The 21,507-nt window shown below is 39.1% G+C and overlaps 3 protein-coding genes across 16 annotated transcripts in view; all 3 read right to left on the reverse strand.

Annotated features, from left to right (window-relative positions):
* Positions 1-378: 378 nt before the first annotated feature.
* Positions 379-1,992, reverse strand: tex30 (testis expressed 30). 2 transcript variants are annotated; one of them, XM_088414348.1, is made up of 5 exons: positions 1,948-1,992; positions 1,141-1,380; positions 1,011-1,062; positions 715-929; positions 379-625 (listed from the first exon to the last, which is right to left on the reverse strand). In XM_088414348.1, exons 1-5 carry the CDS (start codon positions 1,978-1,980, stop codon positions 464-466), a joined length of 702 nt encoding a protein of 233 aa, XP_088270474.1. In that variant the 5' UTR covers positions 1,981-1,992; the 3' UTR covers positions 379-463. The 2 variants fall into 2 exon arrangements, with proteins under 2 accessions (XP_088270474.1, XP_088270473.1); XM_088414347.1 differs by having other exon boundaries at positions 1,011-1,115; positions 1,272-1,380; positions 1,948-1,989.
* Positions 1,993-2,165: 173 nt separating this feature from the next.
* On the reverse strand, positions 2,166-8,072 carry poglut2 (protein O-glucosyltransferase 2). Its single transcript, XM_088414346.1, has 10 exons — positions 7,615-8,072; positions 6,647-6,852; positions 6,252-6,457; positions 5,593-5,670; positions 5,081-5,253; positions 3,946-4,183; positions 2,931-3,140; positions 2,749-2,838; positions 2,419-2,523; positions 2,166-2,347 (listed from the first exon to the last, which is right to left on the reverse strand). Exons 1-10 carry the CDS (start codon positions 7,866-7,868, stop codon positions 2,330-2,332), a joined length of 1,578 nt encoding a protein of 525 aa, XP_088270472.1. The 5' UTR covers positions 7,869-8,072; the 3' UTR covers positions 2,166-2,329.
* A 1,001-nt stretch (positions 8,073-9,073) lies between these two features.
* stxbp5l (syntaxin binding protein 5L) overlaps positions 9,074-21,507 on the reverse strand; it is a 117,656-nt gene continuing 105,222 nt past the window's right edge. For 8 of the 13 annotated variants that reach the window (XM_088414335.1, XM_088414333.1, XM_088414340.1 and 5 more), the window contains 7 exons: positions 19,914-20,024; positions 17,478-17,717; positions 15,380-15,743; positions 14,930-15,095; positions 12,770-12,881; positions 12,457-12,677; positions 9,074-11,597 (listed from right to left, as the gene is read on the reverse strand). In XM_088414335.1, coding sequence (XP_088270461.1) covers positions 11,556-11,597; positions 12,457-12,677; positions 12,770-12,881; positions 14,930-15,095; positions 15,380-15,743; positions 17,478-17,717; positions 19,914-20,024 — 1,256 coding nt within the window. In that variant the 3' untranslated portion in view covers positions 9,074-11,555. The remainder of the gene's footprint in view (positions 11,598-12,456; positions 12,678-12,769; positions 12,882-14,929; positions 15,096-15,379; positions 15,744-17,477; positions 17,718-19,913; positions 20,025-21,507) is intronic. The other 5 variants (XM_088414345.1, XM_088414343.1, XM_088414344.1 and 2 more) reach the window with 1 other exon arrangement.

Consider the following 21,507-nt stretch of genomic DNA (forward strand, 5'->3'; position numbering starts at 1 on the left):
AGTTACAATTGAGTTATAAATCAAAGGAACTTGAGTTCTCATTGAGGGTCAAATGTGCTCAAAGGTTGTAACTTAGTCACACAAGAGTTGAAGCAAGCTATAGGACTTTGGCGCCACCGTGTGGTCACTTTTAAACATTGCGAAAGGTGGTATAACAGCTACATTGTCTCGTTTATACCGCCAAGGATGTCAAGTGAAGGACCGGGGATGCTCTTTTTGTGCCCTACTACAGCAAAAAGTGTGCTTTCGTTTCGTGCATTTCTTACTTCTTTTTTTTAATGGTTGTTTGATTTCACACTTAATGGGTGTGCATTTAGAGACCCAGCTATGCAAACCAGTTTAAGGTTTGAAAATAAACACGAATATAAATGACATATATTACATTCATGAAATGCTTTACCACTTGGCATTTCAGTTTATTTGACAAGACAATGTTATAAACAGAGAGCCCTTCATATGGTGTCTATGCACCTTGTTTGGTAAGCCAGGTGATAATATGATAGTTCACTTCCTCTAGTACAGACTCGTCTGATCTTCCTGACACTTTCAGGCCATGACTTCCTCCACTCAGCCAGAAAACCTCCACTTGAGCACTCATCTTCTTTACTGTTTCTTCAAAAAGAACCTTGAAACAGAAAAAAAAATAGAGAAAAAAAAATCACCATTATGACGAATGGTGGTGATACACTGAAAAGACAAATTTAGGCTCCACACCCTATCACACATGTTGTCCTCTGTGCCTGAAACAAAGAGGACAGCCATGCTTTTAGGGAGCCCCCGGAGATCTTCACTGCGCTTTTGATGGGCGTGAGTCTGTCCCGGGGGGTGTAGCGGAAAGGACAAACACATGACCCCCTGAACAGCACCTTCAGATTCATCACTTAGTTGCTTGGCCAAGGCGGCGGCAGCGCGGCAGCCCATTGACCTGCCTAGAGACAAACATGTTGCCTCAGGCACGTGTCACGCGGATTTATGACATGAAACCTCCATTCACTTATATTACTGCTTACCTCCAAAGAATGTGTGTCTTATGGTCATGTTTGGCAATGATTTCAAGTAGTGCTGGTGGGAAAACAAGCACAGAACATCACAAATGTATCCACGCCTGGTGATTTCTGAACTGAAACACAAAAAACATACCCACGCCGCACGGTAAGCCTTCACTCTGTACGCCAGGTTTAACCCTTTACATGTAAATCTGAGACACAAGAAGCCATTTGAGGCCAACGTGTGTGCCAGAGAAACAAGATGTGAGAAGTTCATGTCCCCACCAGCTCCATGGGTCAGTATGACAGCTGTTTTAACTCGATGCTCTGAGGAGTTAGGAACACACAACGCCGCTTCCAAACATTTGGTCCCAAATGGTACCTGCACACTTTCCTGAAAAATGCAAGTGATGGATCAGCTTTAAAATTATATGCAGTATAAATTATTAAGAGGTGGAATAATAACATTTATGTTGAGTGCTTGTCTCACATAGATTGCTGACACAAAATATCCCCCAAGTTTACTGCACAATACTAGCTAACACTAGCTAGATGACCAGCGAGTAATGCAGTTGTATCTTACCAACATTTTCGCATTGTTTACATAGAAATATGGCATTAGCCATGTAGCAATTTACTCAAACAGAAGTAAAATACATTTGTTAAATGATAGCAATAGAAGGTCTCCTATCAATTTGGTTTATCTAAATTGGGATTGATGTTTGGACTTGGGATGTTTCTTTTCATTTTGTGATATTGCACAGGTTGTGTTGTTAAATAAAGCAACGTTTGAATGTTTAAGGTAACACATTTTTTTGCATACACAAAAGTACTAAAGAAACATATCAAAATATAGTATTTTTGTTTACTTGCTTTCAATGCCAGCCTTAAACTTAGTTGTTGGTTAGTTGACGCTGGCTGGTTGACTCAAAAGCTGTTGTGGTTGCTGTTTTGTTTTTACCTCGCAAAACGTGTCCATCATCGTCTGCCACATTCACAAACAACTTCCGGTTCACAATGCGGAAGTTTTATGGACGCAGCCTGATGCAAAATATCCAGCAGAGGGCGACATATGCGTTTGCAAAAACGGAATGGACGAACATTTGTCTTCGTTATTATAAATAAAAAATCCATTATGTGTGAAGAGGAAAATACCACATACTAATAAAAGCATTTCAATAAAAGAACAAAAATATTTATTTAAAAATGGCATTCTATATTCAAGTCATGGTAGTAACAGGATAGAAATTATGGTAATGACACAAGTGAAATGATGAATCCATTGAATGTTTGGCAAAACTGTAAAAATGCTGGAAATCTTCTGAAGTAATGTCTATCATAGTTCATAGTTCATCCTTAACCTGTAAAAGAAATAAAAACATTAGAAAAGTACTGAAAAAAAGCAGTCACTTGAAAATAAAATCATAAATACCTGTGTTCGGAGGCAGGAACATGGGAACATGTCATCAGTGGGCTGTTGGACCAGCTCCATGCCCTCACGTATCTTGGGTTCACTCACCTGGAGTTCAGCATATTCCTACAGCAGAGTAATCCCGAGTAACAACAGAGATATTAACGGGATACAGTGCTCAATTTTCTTCAATTTAAAAGGCAAACAACTCTTAAATACCTCAAATGCATGTATGCAATGTGTTTTTGTGACAAGAAAGGTAATGTTTTGATACAATGAACTTGAAACTGTTTACACAAGTCACAATTTCACCTTGAATTTAAAAGGGAAACGCTGTTACCACAGTATTACCTTGAAAAGTTTGTAATAATAACAAAATATGTTGTCTCCCATAAGGTGCTTGCGTGCAAACTGTTGTCCTGCAAAAGCAATTTTCTTGGCCTGAAAGACAGCATTATCAGCAGTGTTAATAAATGAATGAAATCCACTGAAACCTTGTGTAGAAAACATGAATTATATAAAGAAAAATCAACCTCTTCGTCGTGATCTCGAGCCCACTGGATCTTTTCCAGCAGATCTCCGAGATCCGCCCTGATTGGTATGTAGTGTTCCCACGGTATGAGCTCATTGTAGAAATGTTCATAGTAGCCGGAATCCTGCTTTAACACCACACTGTCTCCGGCCAGAAGATAAGGCAAGCGATATGCGGCAACTGTGCCATCAATGTTGATCTGATACTTGTACTGAAACAAAAACAAACGGGCAAAGTACAAAAAACTGTACCTACCTACAGCAATTGCGGTGTTTGCGTTAACACTCTTTAATTACCGTAATTCCCCAAATATAAGATACACTTTTTTCCCCCAAAAAATGAAGGCCAAAAGTATAAACGCTAACTTTATTTATTTATTTTTTAATTCAACACCACTCGAGGAAGATTGACAGGTCAGCCACATTAGCCGAGTTTTTTTTTTTTACTTAGAATAATTCCTAACGGATGAGCGAGAGGACAACGTCACTTGGCTGTTAGCAGCTACTTGCCTGTTGCAGCTAACAGCAGCTCATGTTAGTTGAGGATGTCTTGGATTTGTTTTTAACAAAAAAAGCGAGCAAACTGAACCAACGTCCGAGTCTCCTTGTTCACACGCAGGAAATATTATAACAATGAAGAAGATCATGTAAAAAGTTATGATGCCTCCAGTTGATTCAATTAAGGGTGATAAGAGAGTTAAGAACTTACACTGGTGAGGCGTTCACTGATCGATCACAGTGTGGGAAATCTGAATCACTTAATACACAACAAATATATAACTTATGGAAAATATGAAGAATTTGCAGTGAGGAGATTTACTGTTTTGCAATCGTTTTTAAATTGTTGCCACTTTTCATGGTAGTATAGAAAATACCAGAATTTGACCCTAAAATTAAGGGTGCATCTTTTACACAAGTGCATCCTATATTTGAGGAATTGTGGCACAACTTATAATTCAGATGTACAATAACATTTGACTGTAACTACAGGTAAATAGTAAAAAGGTAATCATTCACCTTGAAGAAGTCAAAAAAGGAGACGTGCTTGACCAGCGGGCCATATAAGCTTTCATCGTGCTTGAAGAAGAAGAAGTTGGTGAAGGCAGCGTCGATCATGTGGGGCTGAGCTCTGGACAGCTTGACCAGCTCTAGGCGCTCCTGACGACTGTCCCGCCCCCTCCAGAAGGCTGTGGCGTTCTTTTTGACCCACGGCGGCCCAGTATTTGCCTGCACCGACATCATGTCCAGGCTCACTCTGTTCATTGGATGCAACAACAGGACATGAGTCAAAGTTTAGTATTCGCATACAGGGCAACCTCTGGCAAAAAAGGTTCACAGCGAACTGAAATAATGTGGTTGCATAAGTGTGCACACCCTTTTAAAACTGGGGATGTGGCTGTCCTCAGAATCAGTCTAAAACTTGTAAAATTTCTATAAAACGGGAGTCAGCAAACTCCTGACATTTAAAATGCTTCTGATGTACCCAAAATGAATTTAACATGTTGTAGGCTTTGCCTGACATTTTATTGTTTTGTATATTGGGCATGGCCACAAAAACACTTTTGAATTTCCTTAGTTCCTCCCTTGAAATATTTTTTCATTTGCTTGAGCTATAGGTCACATTAATGGTGGAAAATGTTTTGAAATGATCTATGCTGCCCATAGTAAAAAAAAAAAAAAAAAATCAACCTTTGGACAGGGAGGTGTAAACCTGTGTTGTCAAAAGTATGGCCCGTGGGCCGGTTGTGGCCCACAAAGAGTTTTTGCCCAACCCACGAGATGATTTTGTAATTTCAGTATAAAAATGATCTCAAACTTTTCAATAAATGAAAAAATAGTCATGTTAATGTTTTGTGATAGGAGTGATGTTGTTCTTGTGCTATTTTGGTCAGTATTAAAAAAGAATAATAAATCTGAAGTTGTTGTTTTAAAGTTGTATAAATATATACCACGATTTTATTGGTCTGGCCCATTTGGGAATAGATTTCGCTCCACGCAGCTCACAAGTTAAAACGGGTTTGACACCACCCTTGTAAACCTTTCTTATGGAGCAAGACATGGATTTGCACTCAACTACAAAATATATTTCATTTACATGCTAATATTTCAAACCCAATTTCAACTATTAAGATTACGTTAAGTGAACAGGTACCTCCCCATGGTCTCAAGGACAGACTCAGTCAGGTCATATGTGGGCATGACAATATCTCTGGTGTTGTTTGAGCCACACCAGGAGAAGATGGGATGAAGGTTTTGAGTGGCTTTCCTCTTCTCAAGCGGCCAGTCACCCAGGTTAACGAAAAATTCCATGTCTGGTAACTTTACCTGGGCTCACAACGATATGAATGCATTTATTATGAATACATATATTTGTGTCTGACTTAAGTTGGATTTACACTGCATAATTCAAGAGACACAATTTAGATTTTTTTTCTGAGAAGAGGCCTTTTTAAAATTTAAAAATAATAATTTTTTTCAAATGTGAGTAAAAACATGATATGCATATGTGCTGATGTGTACGAATGTTGTTTAACGTGCTCTGTAATGGTAAATACAAGAATCTTGGATATGTGTCTTTTGAAATGTACATGATGATAGAAAGGGCACTTGGACCTGCAATGTGAATCCAGCTTTAATTTGTAGATATAATTCAATACAACTTGCCTTTCTGCTCAGTGATAGAAGGATGGCATCCATAAAGATTCGGAAACCTACGTGCTCACCCAGTGTTTGAACATAGACCTAAAAACCATGAAGTTAAACAGTATGAACAATCCAGCAAAGTCTTTTGACTTTCATTATTTGACTGCTTCCACTGAGTTTCAGTTTATTCCTCCACAAAACCTTTGAAGGTGTGAAATTTGACACACTGGAACCTTGACAATGTCTACCCGACAACATCAAATATAAATTACAAGCTGCAAAAAGATGATATCTGGCAGGAGGCACTGTGGTGGTGCTTTGAGGAAGAAAGTATGAAAAGTACAATAATCCATGTGAATGCTCCACTGGTATTTTCAGAAATCTGCCCCCTCACACAGTGTCAGCACAGTGATCCTGGCTCACAAACACAAATCAGCTTATTATTCAGGAAGGAGGATAAAAGGAATTTAAAAAAAAAAGGTGTTGGGTGATCATTTAGCTTGATTGATAAATTTCAACTTATTGGGCAGAACTGTTTCTTTTAGTAGCAAAAGAATTCTGCACATTAAAACTGGGAAAAAAGAATTATGCACATTAAAACTGGGAAAAAATATTTTAAGTCAATACCCAGCCCTGCTATATTTATAGGAGACCTACATCATGCTGCGTGTAGAGTATACCTTATTATTTTTGATGGTGTAGTGGCAGAGGCTTTGTCGCTGTCCAAAACGCTGCGGAATCTCTTGAGCGTTGCGATCTGGGTCAACACTGGCAAAAAGAGACAGGTCTTGTTCGATCTGTGGAAATGAGTGAGGACATTGCATATGGGACAGCCAAACATTGCCATCCGGTTGCGGACAGTCACAGCCCTCGTGGTAGACTGGTCCTAATGAAAACACATAAGAACAAAAACAAATAAGAAAACACATCATCATTATTTGTATGCTACCTGATGCCTGAGTGCGTTTACCGTTTAAAAAAAAAAAGTTATGATAGTGAACTTTTGACAATGGAACAGGTTCATAATTCCGTTCTAAAATGTCCAATTTTCCTGTAATATTACTTCACAATCCACCTTTGAGGATGTATGGAGACTTGGCCACATGTCGCTCCATGAGCAGAACGTGGATATGAAGGTCAGTGTAGCTTGCGTACATTCTGTAGCGAACCAGGAATGACCCATCCTGTCGATCAAGAACCTGAATCCAGATCCTGGTGAAATGCTCCGATGGAGACACGATCTTCACCTCGAAGGTTTTTTCCCCTGGCGAAGTTGTTAGACTGCAAGAATAAGCGGAAATGATGCAGTTTTGGTTTTATTATATGTTAGTCCTGCAAAATGCTTCCCTGGAGCTACATTTAAAGATATTTTTTGTTCTAAAATGCTTTCACATGCATAGACTACAACGGTGACGATATCGTTAAGTGATAGCCTTTGAAACGGTTTTAATCATAACTGGGCATTATCACCTTTATGTTTGTGAAGACTGCATTTTGGATATCAGTAGATTGTGCGGATGTGTCCACGTTTACAAAAGTAATATCTATATGCATTGACGTATACAGTACTCATATGTTATTGACACGTGTTTTTTAAATGATAAACTGGGATTTATGACTCAGAAGCATAGTACTGACATGTGTGAAAGCACAGTATGTGCATCTCACGTATTGCACCTGGAGGGGCAAAAGGTGTGTCTGCATAATCTCTCCCCGTTGAATGTCTTATATTTCAAATGCATGTTATTGGCAATATTTACAGCTTTTCTCGTTTCTGTTGCACAATACGTATATCTGTGCTGGAATAACTTTCTGGAAGAACACGAAAACAATTTGACAACTCTAGTGTATATTACTTAAAAGAACTGTTGCAGGAGAGCAAAATGTGTCTGTTTAAACAGAATTATTTCGTATACGCGTCATTTTTAAGCATGGTTGTTGAACACTACTTGAAAATCGTGACAATAACGGTCGGCATTCAGTAAAAGAAATGAAATGAAATAGTTTTGTTTACATTGCTGATGTACAATGTGGGGCACTTACTTTCTGCCTGAGTGGTCCACTGCCTGAATGAAGAAAAACCGGGCTGGCAGGACAATATTTGGCTCTAGTCCGGGCCCCCATACGAGAGTCTTTGCGGCGCTTGGTGCCACAGAGTCGGCCCGAACCCCCGGGACTTCTGGTCGGAACGTACCGAGGCCCAAAAGCGTCCACAAACATAGTCGGAACAACATAGTCCAATGTGGACAGTTGTTTTCGCGTTGATTTGAGTTTCTATCACTTTCCAGTATTTTCATTTAAAACGACCAGCAACCAATACATGGCTGGAAGAATAAAGATGTCGTTGTAGTGTCTGTTAGCTTCGCTTCCATTTGAAGTCCACTACTGGACTGTCAGATATTTAAACGTTTCTAATTAGCACATTATTCGAAGTAAAATGCTGAAAAATGTTAGCATCACCGTTAGCTACTCACTGAACGCTTCATTCGGCTGCAAAAAGGTATGTGAATTAGTGGGCGGGGCGAGAATGAGCTCGCTTACCGATTGGTCAAAACTCCGCTCAATGGCGTGTTATGGCTCTTACATCCGGAAGTATGATGCGTTCAAAGAAAGTCGTAACTCGGAAGTTTCAGTTTTGGGGCGAAAGTAAATAACAAAGATGGTTGAAAGTGATGAATTGACTTTTGGAAGGTCTCAAAACACATTAAAACCTCCAACGAAAACGTTGTTTATGATTGTATTTGCAACTCGGACCACCCAGTTCAAGAGGGCCTTCAACTGATATTTTCCTCGTCAGAAGGCAGCAAATCCATGTTACCGTCTTGTAAATGCAGCCTAATGTATGCGACTAATGTTTGTAAACCATGTGCTGCAAGTCACCATTTATTGTCTAATTCAGTGGTTCTGAAAGTTTTTTTAAAAGCTGTATCAGCAATAATTTGCTTTTCAGTCAAGTAACCATCCATGTTAGGCTTATTAAATTTTGGAATAACATTTGTCATGGAATCACTTGGCTTATGTAATTCAGCAACTCCAGAAGATCACTTAAAATGATGTGTTTTATTTCTGGCTCATCATCAGAAAATTTGATAATGAGCTCTCTTTGTGAAACATTACAAATCAAAGGCATACAACCTTTGCAAAAGAGTCACTATAAGACAATTTAGTCATTATTTAATGTTCGAACTAAATGGCTTGTAATTTGAAAAGAAACAAAGTGTTCCTGCCACAGCATGAAAATGCATTAAATTACATTTGCTGATAACAAACCTTGTAAACATATATTATTATTATTATTATTATTATTGTTATTATTATTAATAATAATAATAATAATAATAATAATAATAATAATAATAATAATAATAATAATAATAATAATAATTTTAGATTTCTATCACATCACACGATTAAATAACCAAAAGGTGTTGGCCATGAAATTCTATATAAAAATTGCACAATCACTGATTACAAAAAATAAAAAATAAAGCACTCAAGCATGTACATCAATCCATGTTTATTATCGGTTTGCTTCTGTGTCAACATATGTTCAGCTCTTTTAGTCAAGTAATCTCTATTACATAGTATAATATTAAGAAGAAAAAGTGGTAGAATCCATTTAAATAAGACAAACTTTGCTGCCATCATCAGGAAAACTTGAGAAATGCTTTTCAAGGATATTACTGCGTGAAAAACTACAGTTTCAGTGGTTTTGACAGATTCAAAGTACCAGCAGTGACAGGTAAAACATATACAGTGAAAAACACCCCATCTGTATCATATTTTTGTTTGTCTCACCCAATATTGAAAAGTACAGATAATATATAAAACAAAGAAAACAAAAACATATAAATAATACACCCTGTCATTTGAGTTCACAATGATTTTCCCTATACCTTTATTTTCTGCCTTTCAGACTGTGTTCCAAATAAAGAGAGTACAGAGAAATATTTTTGACAAGTCTAAGATGTTGCATCGAAATGACAAAATAAATGTCATTCGTAAAACGCGGGCGGGTCATTTATTGAATCTGATTGGTGAAAATAATGTTTGTTTCATTGTACTTTGCACGTGTATGTTTGTGCACCTACAAATGCAGATGCGATATGATCGATTTGCGTGAATGCCCGTGTGCATAAAGGCCTGATGCGTAAAAGATTTTTTTTTTTTAAAGATCCTTGTTCAAAATACAGACAAATACACAGGTACAAAAAATCCTCTCCACTCGATGTCATTGGCTTGTGTCGCGTGGCACCGACATAGTACAACACAATCACAATATGATACACCACCATGTATCATGAAACATTTGTTGTTTTTAAACATACAAGAGCCTTCCGTTTGAGAGGCCGTCACCATCAAATATAGGACTGCGACAAAGAGGATACCATAATCATCAAGAACAATATTGAATGAAATAAAGTAACACAGTTGTCTTTAGTTGAAATTGCTGCTGTTTTACACATGAACATCTTCACTGACTCACATCTGAATAGTACTGGAAAAAATACTGTTTTTTTTGTTGTTTTTTTTTGGAACCATTTACTGACAAACGACTCACAAGGAAGTTGGTTGAACGGATGGTGAAGCCAACTCCTCTTTTGCACTGCCATCACACTGACAGCAACAATCACCGTTATGAACACACAAGTCCAATAAAATCCTGAAAATACACAAGTCACAACTTGTAACAACTAAATTGGAGAGATATGAGGGGATGGGTGTCGTTTTTTTAATTGCTTTGGCAGAGATTACGTCTATTGAATTCTTGTATTGTTTATCATTATTATTATTATTTTTTGCGTGGCACTCATTCTTGCACTTTCACACGCCAATAATTTTCCACTAAACCTGCACATCTCACAAATGGTGACCCAAATGGTGCGTCTACAACAAAAATGTAAGTCTCTTAAGTGTTATTTTACTAAGGATTTTTTTTTTACTCCAGCAAATGCCCCTTAAATATCTTTCGACTTCACAGGAAATCACCGCTATCTGTTAGCTTTCTGTTACTTCACACTGATTGCACTTAACTTTTTTTTATGGCACGTGAATAATATATATATAAGTTTATATAAACATATGTGTTCTCCAAGCCTATTTGCATACTTCTCAAACTTTTCTTTTCTGGATCGCGAATGGTAGTTGGGTAGTGGAATATAGCCTGGTCATTAACTGTATTTAAAAGTAGCAGCAGCCCAAAACGTAAACTTGATTAAAGTGTGCAGTTAATAGCAAAATCCCTTTACGGTTGCACAATGATGCAGCCGAGAATACCTGGTATGAACATAAATTTTGTGTTATATATTTTTGCATGTGAAGAGAAAGCTAACTATGTGCATTTGAAATGTGTCAAGAAATATTTGCAGGGAAAAAAAAATCGAAAGGAGGATAGGGAAAAGAACACAAGTTTTGGCTTAATAGCGATGCAGGTATACGTTTCAGTTTTTTTATATATAGATTTTGTAAATATTTCAAAAAATAGAACGTTTTTCATCGTTTCTGTAGTTGACTATATTCTTAAATAAAAAAAAAATAATCGAATCTCCTGTTAAAGTAGCATTAAAGTAAGCATGCTGCTTTTTAATATGGCAGTTTGATATTTTGATAGTCATTCCTTTTTCTTGTTTCATGCATGTCATGTTGATTTCTTAATTGTTGAGTATCTACATAGTGAGGTTCATACATAACACACACACACACACTCACGCACACTCACACACACTCACGCACACTCAAATACATACATTGCTCCGAATGCTACCATCCCGTTCCTCCCCATCTTTCTCGGTAAAAGCTCAAATGAGGTTCTTTCTAGTCCTTTTTATCTTGAGACAATGTTGCACCCTTGGCTCCGAAGCCATAAAGAGAAAGTCTTTCTTCAGCCACAATTTTATTTGTCCTCATCCGAGGAGTTGAAATTCTTGGCCTGGCAACAGTGCTCACAGACATCCATCAGCTTTGGCCTCACTTGTTTCTCATGATTAGAACTGGTACCATTTCTTGTCCTTGCACTTTAACATGAGCTGTAAAGAGATGTCACAAAATGTAACCAATATGGACTTTTCGGATGTACCGTAATTTGCCCAAATATAGGATGCACTTGTGTATAGAACGCAACCCTAATAATAGGGTCGAAGTCTGGTATTTTCTATATTACCATGTATAAGACACAACAAGAGTTTGGCAACAATGTAATAACTGCAGCGAAACAGAATAAATCTCATCTTCCTAAATTCTTCATATTTTTCATGTGGTGAAAATGGTGTTTTTCCTTTTCCACGTGACATGGATCGAGTTATTTTTGCCCTAAATACCCATCAATGTGCCGGTGTAACAGTGAACATGTTCAAAGCAGTTGTTTTTCTGTTGGCGGGGGGGGGGACAGCGAAGTGCAACCTTCCACAATGATCTCACAACAGTCGTCACTTTGGTAAATTGTAACATCGACATCATAAATTTTGATCCTCTCCAGTTTACTAATATTTCTGTTTGAACAAGGAAGGACTCGGACGGTGGTTCAGTCTGCTCGCTTCTTTTATTGAAAATAATGCCATAACAACCTCAGCTATATTGAGCGGTGGCCGAAACTGGCTGCTAACAGCCAACTGATGTCCGCACTCTAGCTCATCCCGCTACGGTAATTATTGTAAGTAAGAGTACAGCCGATATGAAAATGTGCATCTGGGCGTCAAAGCTCGGTTTATGTGGCTGACGGATCAAACTTTTTCCAATGGTGTCAAATAAAAAATAAATAAATACATAATTTTTTAAGTAATTGTTTATAGGACGCACCCATACTTTGGCTTTCAGTTTTGGGAAAAAAAGTGCTTCTTATGTTTGGGGAATTACGGTATGTTATTTACTAAAAGTGTTTGATTTTACCTCGTGAGCATGCTTGGAGAAACTTTCTGCACTGGTCATCATGAGCGCAGTTCTCTCTTCCAGCTCACCAAGTCTCTGGCCTCTTTCATCCAGAGCAATGCGGGCCCTAGCCAGCTCACCCACTGCCCCACTTGCTGCCACCTTCATGCCCTCCACCCCTCCCTGACCAGGGATGTGCTGGGCCAAACTCCGAGAAGCCTTACCTGCCGCTGCCTCCCCAACTGTGGGTCAGATCAGTTCCGAAATTTAGTAAGGTGAACCATCATTGACTGGCCGGAGATATTTCATAAGGCAAAAGGCCGGAAATACACACAGAGCTCCTCTCTGTCGAACGTGTGAGCATTCCCCCCGAAGAAGCCCTTGAGGAAGCCTCGGTTCTGGGCCTCAGGTGTTTCTGTTGGTGTGAACAGCTCCCCCAGCATTTCCTACAAGTGATGACAAGACTGTCAGAAACACTACAGCAATGTAGCAAAAATACATTTACCATCAGGCATTACCAACTATTTCAGGTGTTGTCAGTCAATTAAAGTATTGTAGCTTTTGCCACTAAAAAAAAGGTGTATATGTTCACATTATGAGTGAAACCTAGGGAATATATGCTGCATCTTCATTTTTTCCTAACATTATATTCAATGTCCAAAAATGTTTCAAAAAGTGCTTTGATTTAGTGTATGCATCAGGTTTTACATTATCTTTGCAAACAACAAATACATGTTTTTATATGACATTCATCTTACTTAAAAAAAAAAAAATTCTGGACAGAACTAGATTTAATTTAAATTGCCTCTAGATGGCAGTGTAGCACCATCACTTCTATATGTATAGATTTTGCCAACTCTTCTCACTGTAGCACAAACTTGGCTAAAACGCTGCATAAAAATAATAATAATAAAACTCTTATTGAAAAAAAAATCGCCCCCCAGTGGAGAGAAAATAAATGTCTTATAAATTTGAAATATGACAGAGAAGACTTTTGTTAAGAACGCTGTCAAATGTGAACAACTCAAAAGTATATAAAATGAGGCTTCAAAATTATTTTAAAAAAAAAATGTGCTGGCTGTCAAGTCAGACATCTGTTTTTGTCTGGCTTTTTCACTTTATGTCCGTGACGTGCACATACTCATGGTCGCTTGTGCAATGAGGCGCTCTAAAGCAGCTACAACAGCAGACTATATAAAAAGGGTGGGGATGAGTTTTCTGGTTGCAGGCATAGCTAACTGACTGAACCATTGCACATAACTGCTCTGAGGCAACTTACTGAGCCCCGATTTAGCCACGCCCACCTGTTGGCACACGCCCAGCAATTGTCTTCAAATGTGTATAATATTTTTATTCACTTTGCGAGATTTTCAACGTCAACTAGCCCTAAGAATGACAATCGTTGGTGACTGATAATACAATCTGAGACGCGAAGATTGTTGCCAATCACAAAGCAGCTACAGTATATGGACCGACAAAATCCACTCCCTCGCTCTTGCTGCAGACGAGAAGCCTGAAAAGATTAGAAAATCTCTGAGCCAAGCCGCTCTCACAACAAAGCTCAAGTATGAGTGTTTGCGTTGAGCCAGTAGAAGGCAGATAATCATAAAGATCTGACGTCACTCCGCCCAAGGGAGGCTTTACTTTCCGTCTCAGTGGCTTTTTCAAGCACCCTATGGCTGTCCGATTGACCAGTAAAAAGCAATATACCCTGAAGCTTGTTCTTTTCTGACCCCAATTGTCTGTTTCTGGAACCCAGAAAGCCATAGGTCATTCTGTTGCGTCGACATTATAAACTCACCGGCTACAAGAGATCGCGTCAACACGGACTTGGGTGGAAGATGGTGGACTTGTTTGGAAACAATGCACGGGCATTATTTTTATTATTATTTCTGTATTGTCTCATTTGATAGAACTATCTTGTTAGTTTTTGTACTTTAATGACTCCCGCCCAAGTCGGTGTGACGCAATCTCATTTGCGCTTTCCGGGTGAAAACAACAGTTGGAGATTGTAGAGAATTATTGTCACTCGTATAGCACGAAACCACACAGTGAAATTCTTACTCTGTTCACCTGAGCGAACAGCATTCCAACTGGAGACCAAGCAGTCAATCATTGTACTTTTACTTGCTCTGACTGGCTGGATGTGTGGCACTTTTGAAACGTGTGTGCCACACTGAGCGCGCAGGGAGTACACAACTCCAGGAAGGGAGGATTATCGTGAGTGAGCAATGAGAGATTTTGAGTGTTTTTCCGTGCTCAAAATCCATCGTAGCTCGCTCAAACTCTTATCATTGCTCGCTCAATTTTTTTTTCTGTGCTCAAAATCCATTCTCGCTCGCTAAAAATCTTTCATTGCTCATTTGCGAATGTGACACAAGTATAATAAAATAAGGTAGGACATCACTGAAGGCCAAAGTGTGAAATGCACAGACCACACTCATATATACTGTATATATAAAATGCCTGCATATTGGCATTGGCCTCGACATACCTGCAGATTGTCATACATTTCCTGGCTGTATGTGATTCTCTGGATCTCTGTGGGAGAACTCAGATAAAGCGCCTGTCCCCCGTTGGTGAAGCAAAAGGTTCTGGCAATGCGCATGTCTGTCAGAGGCAGGTAATTAACATCCATCAGCGGTCTTAGACTGGGCAAACTGTGGGCAACAACAACAATAGAAGGCAATTAGTAAGCAACTAAGTGGCTCCTGTCACTGTGGGCCTGCACAACAAAAGAATAATAAGCACATGCTTTTACATAGAAAATAAGGTTGCACTTCTTTCGAAGTTATGTCACGCTATTCCGATTGCAGGAAGTGCTTGCGCGGCGTAGAAAGTCCAAATGCGTTTTCAGAAATAAAAACAAGCGGTGAGGGAAAGTGACCAATGGCTTTTATGAGATTTACCTGATGGTAGTGCAAAAAACATGTTGAAAACATACCTGAGCGTCATGACGTGTCCATTGGCACAGAAGCAGGCGAGGCACACACTATTACACACTGACACCACATCGGCCCGCAGGACAAAGGACGACTCTGTGATGTTGTGGACGAAGAGGCAAGACTGCGAGGGCATCAAGAACACTTTGGCCTGCCTCTCCGAGCACACGATAGCCAGATGTCCCTCTCCGCAGGTGTCCTGGGAGGATGAGGGCGAGTAGTGCACCAGCTTGCGCTTTCGTGGTCGGTCGGGGTCTTCTGGGGCGTTGAGGTCTCGCCAAACCTCGTAGGGGCTTTGAATGAGCGCACCCATGCAGTCCAAGAAGCCAAAGCGCAACACGGAGCCCTTCAGCATCAGAACTGCCCCTATTCATCAGAGGGAAGGCATAAAGCATGCTTTATAGCGGTGCTTCTCAATTATTTTTTGCAAAGCGGCCTCAAGGAAAGAGAAAACATTTTGTGCTCCACGCCCACCCATTGTGATGACTATAAATGAGGTCATTATCTATGAAAATTTTATAAGTATAAATAAAATTGAGCTAAAACTTAGCGAAAACATGGTGGTGAAAAAAAAAAAGCTTTACTATACATACTAACCCTAACCCTAACCCTAAAAAAGCCTGTAAAATATGCACTAAAAAAAAAACACCCAACATGTTTATTTATACTGTATTTGTTTTGCCTCAGTGTAAATAGCAAGGCAGTTATTTGTATTAAATATAACCGTGCATTTCCCGTGTGACAGCATTTCATAAATTAAGCCAAAACACTGTAACCCACTGCTGTTTTTGTTGTCAAATCAACAAGAACCTCCATGGCCAAATTGAAGGGAAAAAGAAATGGTACGATTGTTAAGACATAAATAGACTCCCAATTATAGCAGCATAGTACCCTGAAGTACGATGACATTTCAGTTTGTGTGACATTATCAACTAACCACAAAACAAGTCAAACTGAAAACACATCAAGTGTAGCCACGCTTATAAGTCCGTGACCTTTCGTGAGAAGCTTTCTTCTTCCTTGTAAAATGTGGTTTTAAATCTCCTGCTGTGGGTCTTTGAATCAGCAGATTAAAATTGTTTCTGCTAAGCCATTGAGATGTCCTGGAAAATGATGGACTTTTTCTGATTGTGATTAGTACACGTCCATAATGTCTGCATTTGTCCATGTGTGTATCTTTCATCATCCTGCTGTGTAGTAAATACAAAATTTATGGTGCTCTTGTGATGTTAATGTTTTTCCCACTACATGGTAAAATAAAACTGAGGTCACCAAATCATACAGCAACACGCAAAGTACAAAGTTATATTTGGCTTTAGTTTCATGAATAATAGGATTACTTAGCGATTTTATTCTTCTTCTATGCGGTGTTTTGCTCACTTAAGATGTCACCAAGGTTTTTTGTCTCATTGAGCTCATTGAGTTCTAAACGTTGCCCACTTCTGGTCTATGGTAATCAAAAGGATTCTCTGAAAGCTATCCAACCTACTTAAATAAAAGTATTGGGACACTAGGCCACCAAACCAAGAGAAAATATATACCAAATGTTCCATACTATAAGGTTCACCAAAGAGCCTTCAATTTTCACAAAAGCTTCAATGCTTTTCTTCAATTCTTCAATTTTTAAACATGTATTTTAGTTACAAACGGGTTTTTAGAGGTATTTTTCTTCATTCTTCAGATAGCACTTTTCACCAATTATCTTTATTCTTAATTGCTGATTGTCTAGTAATGATTGACCGACTTATCTGATTGTTTTGTGGATATTCCCTTTAGCGCAGCTCTATCTAGTGGATGCATAACGCAACCCCAGCCACTGCTGTATCTTAAATTCTAGGCGCCTTATAATGCGGTGCACCTTATATTTGAAAACAATTTTAAAATAGACCATTCATTGAAGATGGGCCTCATAACCTTATCATGCTGAATTTTATAGTGCTCCCCACCAACGCAACACAAAAGAGGTTCAGAAAAGTGTTCCATAGAGTATTACATATTAAGACATGAAGCTAGGGGATTGTCCAAAGTTTAGTGCCTCTTCACATGTGCTGCTTTCTTTTTTTTAATATATATATTTTTTTGTTAAACGTAGACACTAACCACAGGGACCGATGGTGACTGGTTCCTCCATCCTCTCCTCCTGGTCAGTGGGGATGGACATCGGGATGAGTAAAATGACACCCAGGCTGGTACCAACCCAAAGACAGGGTGTGGGCAAAGTGTCGCTTTTTCTCCCAAACGACTCTCCAAACTGCAGTGTGGTGATTGCCTCTTTGGTGTCGCGATCAATGCTGGAGACACTGGAGCTGCGGGAGCGGCTGAAGGAATTTTCACGACTCTCTGCATCGGCGATGGCCACCAGAGAGATAAAAACAACACAGACACGATGCAAGAGGGGAGGGGGACAAGATGATTAAAATGAGGGAAATGTCGTGTCCACGGATGTATTCGTGACAGCATTAAACGCAGAAGAGAAGAACAATATTGTTGGCATAAAAAAAAAATAAAAATAAATATGAAGACAGGAAATTCAGAGGAAACATTCAGGAGGAGACAAGGAGACAATTTGAAGATTTATGACAGTTTTCCTGTAGATTGCCACATACAACAATGAGATGTCACTGTTGAGACAAAATACAGTCATTGAAAAATAACACACATTATTAAACGTAACCATACACACACTAAGGGCTGAATGATTTTTTTTTTGGGCAACTGATGTGTAAGATTGGTCAAAGCTGATTAATTGTCATTTGTTTTTCAGCATAGAACAGGGGTGTCCAACTCATTTTAATTGTGGGTCACATTGTAGGTATTGTTTCTGTTGGAGGGCCATTATGACTGTGAAGTCTGATAAATTTTAAGTATGATCTTAACATATTTAGATAGTTTGAAAAGGGGTAAAAAAGGGGAATAGGTAACCAAAAAGGCGGTTGTTTGTTAAAAATTTTTAAAAGTCGAAGACAACTTTCAAATTTGGCATTTCGGCCTGAAACTTGAAGTCATAATTAGCATTTCACAGGCCGCATGAAAAGATCAAATGGAACAGAACTGGCCCCCAGGCCTTGAGTTTGACACCTGTGCGATAGAACATTAAACCTATTTGCGCCGTGGGCGGGTTTTATGTAATGAACAAAATGTCAAAAACAAAAAAACATTTAAAATACGTCTCAACATTACCAAACATAATCAACGCTTGTTTTCCTCATTATCAGACAGTTGAAAGACTTAAAAACTTGAAAATTCAAAAAGAAAAAACTTTAAAATTTTACATTTCTGAGAGGCTTTACCTGAAATGTTTCGGACCATCGTGTGAAACGCTGAAGTAGGCAAAAGATAACACTGAAACATGTCAGGTAAATCCAAATAGAAATTTTAAGATTTTTAAGTTTTTATAAGTCTTTCACTGTCTGACAAACAACAGTTGATTTTAAACCATAAACCGAATGAAAGTTCAAGTATTTCCAAAAGTATTTCTTGTATTTAGTGCGAGTACTGTACATTTGTTACCACACAGTACAAACGACTCAAATCTCGTGACGTTGGTTCGTGATATAATGAAGTTATTATCACTGCTGTTCCAATGAGAACCAAATAAATGAAAAAATCAGAGCATGATGAATTTAAACAGGGCCCAAACGATATGGATTTTTTTTAGACCGATGCTGATTCAATTGCAATAAAATGGATTATAAATTCAAAAGCTATTGACGTATTCATGTAGGAAATAATGTCTTTTAATGTCCCTCAATGCCGCTTAAAGTTAAATTTTGCAATACTGTAGACCAAAAGCCAATAGTAAATTGCCCAATTTTAATATGTGACGTCAAAAAAAGTAGGATTAGTGATCAGTTGACTTTAAGATTTAGACATTATAGATTCCTCGTTAATTTGTCGACTAATTAGTTCAAACCTAAACAAGCACACACAAACATATACCTAGTCTTGTGTGGTTTTGAAAAAGATGGGTTTTTTTTTTGCTTTTTTTCATGTTAACGCCACATACAAGGTGAGATCCAGACAGCAACTAAACACATTCAGCTACTAATAAATACAAAAAAAAGTGAACAGTCATACAAATAAAGCACGGGGTGAATTTTTCCGAGCATCATAAAAGTATTTTTGTATTACATACAGCGCTGGTGAACTATTCCGAGTCAGGCAATGTGCAGAACAGCCTCAGTGAGTGAGTGCAGAGTTTATGTAACAACAACTACAGATGGTGCAAAGCCTCGTGGACACATATCAGGATCAAGATGATTTGGAGAAATTTCTCAGCAGCTATTCTAGGTGATATGAGAAACGTGCTTGCAGGCTAAAAAAAAGACTATGGAAGAGGGTGCGGAGGTATGCAGCACAGTAGCTGCTTACCAACGTGTACACTCAATGCTCGACAAGCAAGACAGCATCACTGCATGCCCCCCTCAGGACAGGAAGCTTTTGAAGGCACATTGTTGATGGAACAGACGCACTAACGGGACATACTGACGTTTTCATCGATAAGTAGTAGACGCTTAGCGGCCAATGTCCCCTTACCTCTGTCACTCCAGCAGTAGGGGGTGGTGGCGCTGCTGGTATGGTGTTCGTCGTGAGAGTACATTGTGACTCCATGTAACTGCTGGAGCATTGCCCTCCTGGATGCATAACCTAACCCATCCCCCACAACATGTACCCCGAAGCAGCCCGGCCACCCCAACGCCCCGACAAAACACACACAGCCAACACACGTACAAACAAGCGCAGCCATCCGGTCAAGAAACACAAGACAAACAGATGCACGGTTGTGCCAGAGAGTGACAGAAAAGGAAAAGAAAGAATAAATCGCAGCTGAGTTTCAAGCCACTTCTTTAAATATCACAGTCAACAAAGAGTGAGACTTAGTGACCTCACTCCAAACACCGTTTCAGCACCGTCTGCTCAAGTTTGTTTCTAACCTTCAAATGAGATCTACGGCAAGTCGTAGTGCTATGCTGCATGCACATTCAGCCTCTATACAGGATTGTTGCATGACATCCAATATTTTGGATCAATCAAATGTATCTCATGTGCCCTAAATCCTCGACCACACCACTGATATGTTTTGAAATTCGAGTCCAATTTCGGTATCATGACAACACTGCTGTATATGAGCCAAGGAGAAAACAATGTTTTTCACAGTGAACTTAGATGGGAGTTGTCTGGGTTTGTTATGTGCGTCTGGGGGGTGTTTTTATGCCATGTGACACAGCCAGTGGGGTACTGGCTAATAAAAGTCAGGCACAGTGGTACCTTGACAGGACTCAGAGACCCTTGGGTTAGACCTTAAAGGGAGCGAGAGCGCTAGGAGCCAAGCTGCACGGTGCAAATAAATGCACCAAGCCAGTCTGTAGAACCCCAGTATGAACTTCATTCTGTGTTTTTAGTTAACTATATTTTTCGGACTATGAGCCACACTGTTTTATCATGATTTGAGCCCTGGGATTTATAGTTCAGCGTGGCCTATCTGCAGGTTTTTTTTGTGTGTGTGTTTTTTTTTTTTAAACCACCAGGAGACAATGCACAGGCAAATGTGTGTATCTGTTCAATGTGTCAACTATGAAATAGACTTGAAAAGGCTTGAATCAATAGCTGTGCTCAAAAAGAGTTTTTCAAATATAGTATTAAAATACAAAAAAATGGCTACAAATTGAATAAGATCTAAGACCTATAAAAGCTTGTCCATTTTTCAAATGGACCATTTATTGAAGATGTGTCTTTCAATCCGGTCCGCCTTAATACTGAGGAAAATAGTCAAGTACTGTACTTTATATCTTGCCAAATGAATGTGGAGAGGGAGGTGGAGGGAGGAAGAGAGAGAAAGAGAGAGAGAGTGAGAGAGAGAGAATATTAGAAAGAGAGGGACAGGGAGAGATTAACAGCAGGAGAGAGATACAGACAGCAATAACTTGAGAAAGAGAAGATACTGAGAGTGGGGTGAGAAAATGAGAGACGAAGAGAGAGAGGAAGAGAGAGTGAGAGAGAGAGAGAGAGAGAGAGAGAGAGAGATGAAAGGAGGGAGAGAGAGCTAAAGAGAGCTAAGTGGGGTGAGAGACCAAGAATAAGAGCAAGACAGGGAGAGACACAGAGAACTTCAGAGAGCGAGAGAACTTGA

This window comes from Hippichthys cyanospilos, chromosome 5 (genome assembly GCF_059441005.1).
Source record: "Hippichthys cyanospilos isolate Australia breed blue-spotted pipefish chromosome 5, RoL_Hcya_1.0, whole genome shotgun sequence".
Classification (NCBI taxonomy): Eukaryota; Metazoa; Chordata; class Actinopteri; order Syngnathiformes; family Syngnathidae; genus Hippichthys; species Hippichthys cyanospilos.

Coding starts and splice junctions, on each gene's coding strand:
- tex30 (XM_088414348.1), bottom strand. CDS start 1,980: ATGTGGCAGACGATGATGGACACGTTTTGCGAG. Junction 1,381..1,947: donor TGATGGACACGTTTTGCGAG/GTAAAAACAAAA, acceptor TGCATTTTTCAG/GAAAGTGTGCAGGTACCATT. Junction 930..1,010: donor AAGACACACATTCTTTGGAG/GTAAGCAGTAAT, acceptor GTTTGTCTCTAG/GCAGGTCAATGGGCTGCCGC.
- poglut2 (XM_088414346.1), bottom strand. CDS start 7,868: ATGAAAATACTGGAAAGTGATAGAAACTCAAATCAACGCGAAAACAAC. Junction 6,458..6,646: donor GTCTCCATACATCCTCAAAG/GTGGATTGTGAA, acceptor TGTTTTCATTAG/GACCAGTCTACCACGAGGGC. Junction 5,671..6,251: donor ACACCATCAAAAATAATAAG/GTATACTCTACA, acceptor CATGGTTTTTAG/GTCTATGTTCAAACACTGGG.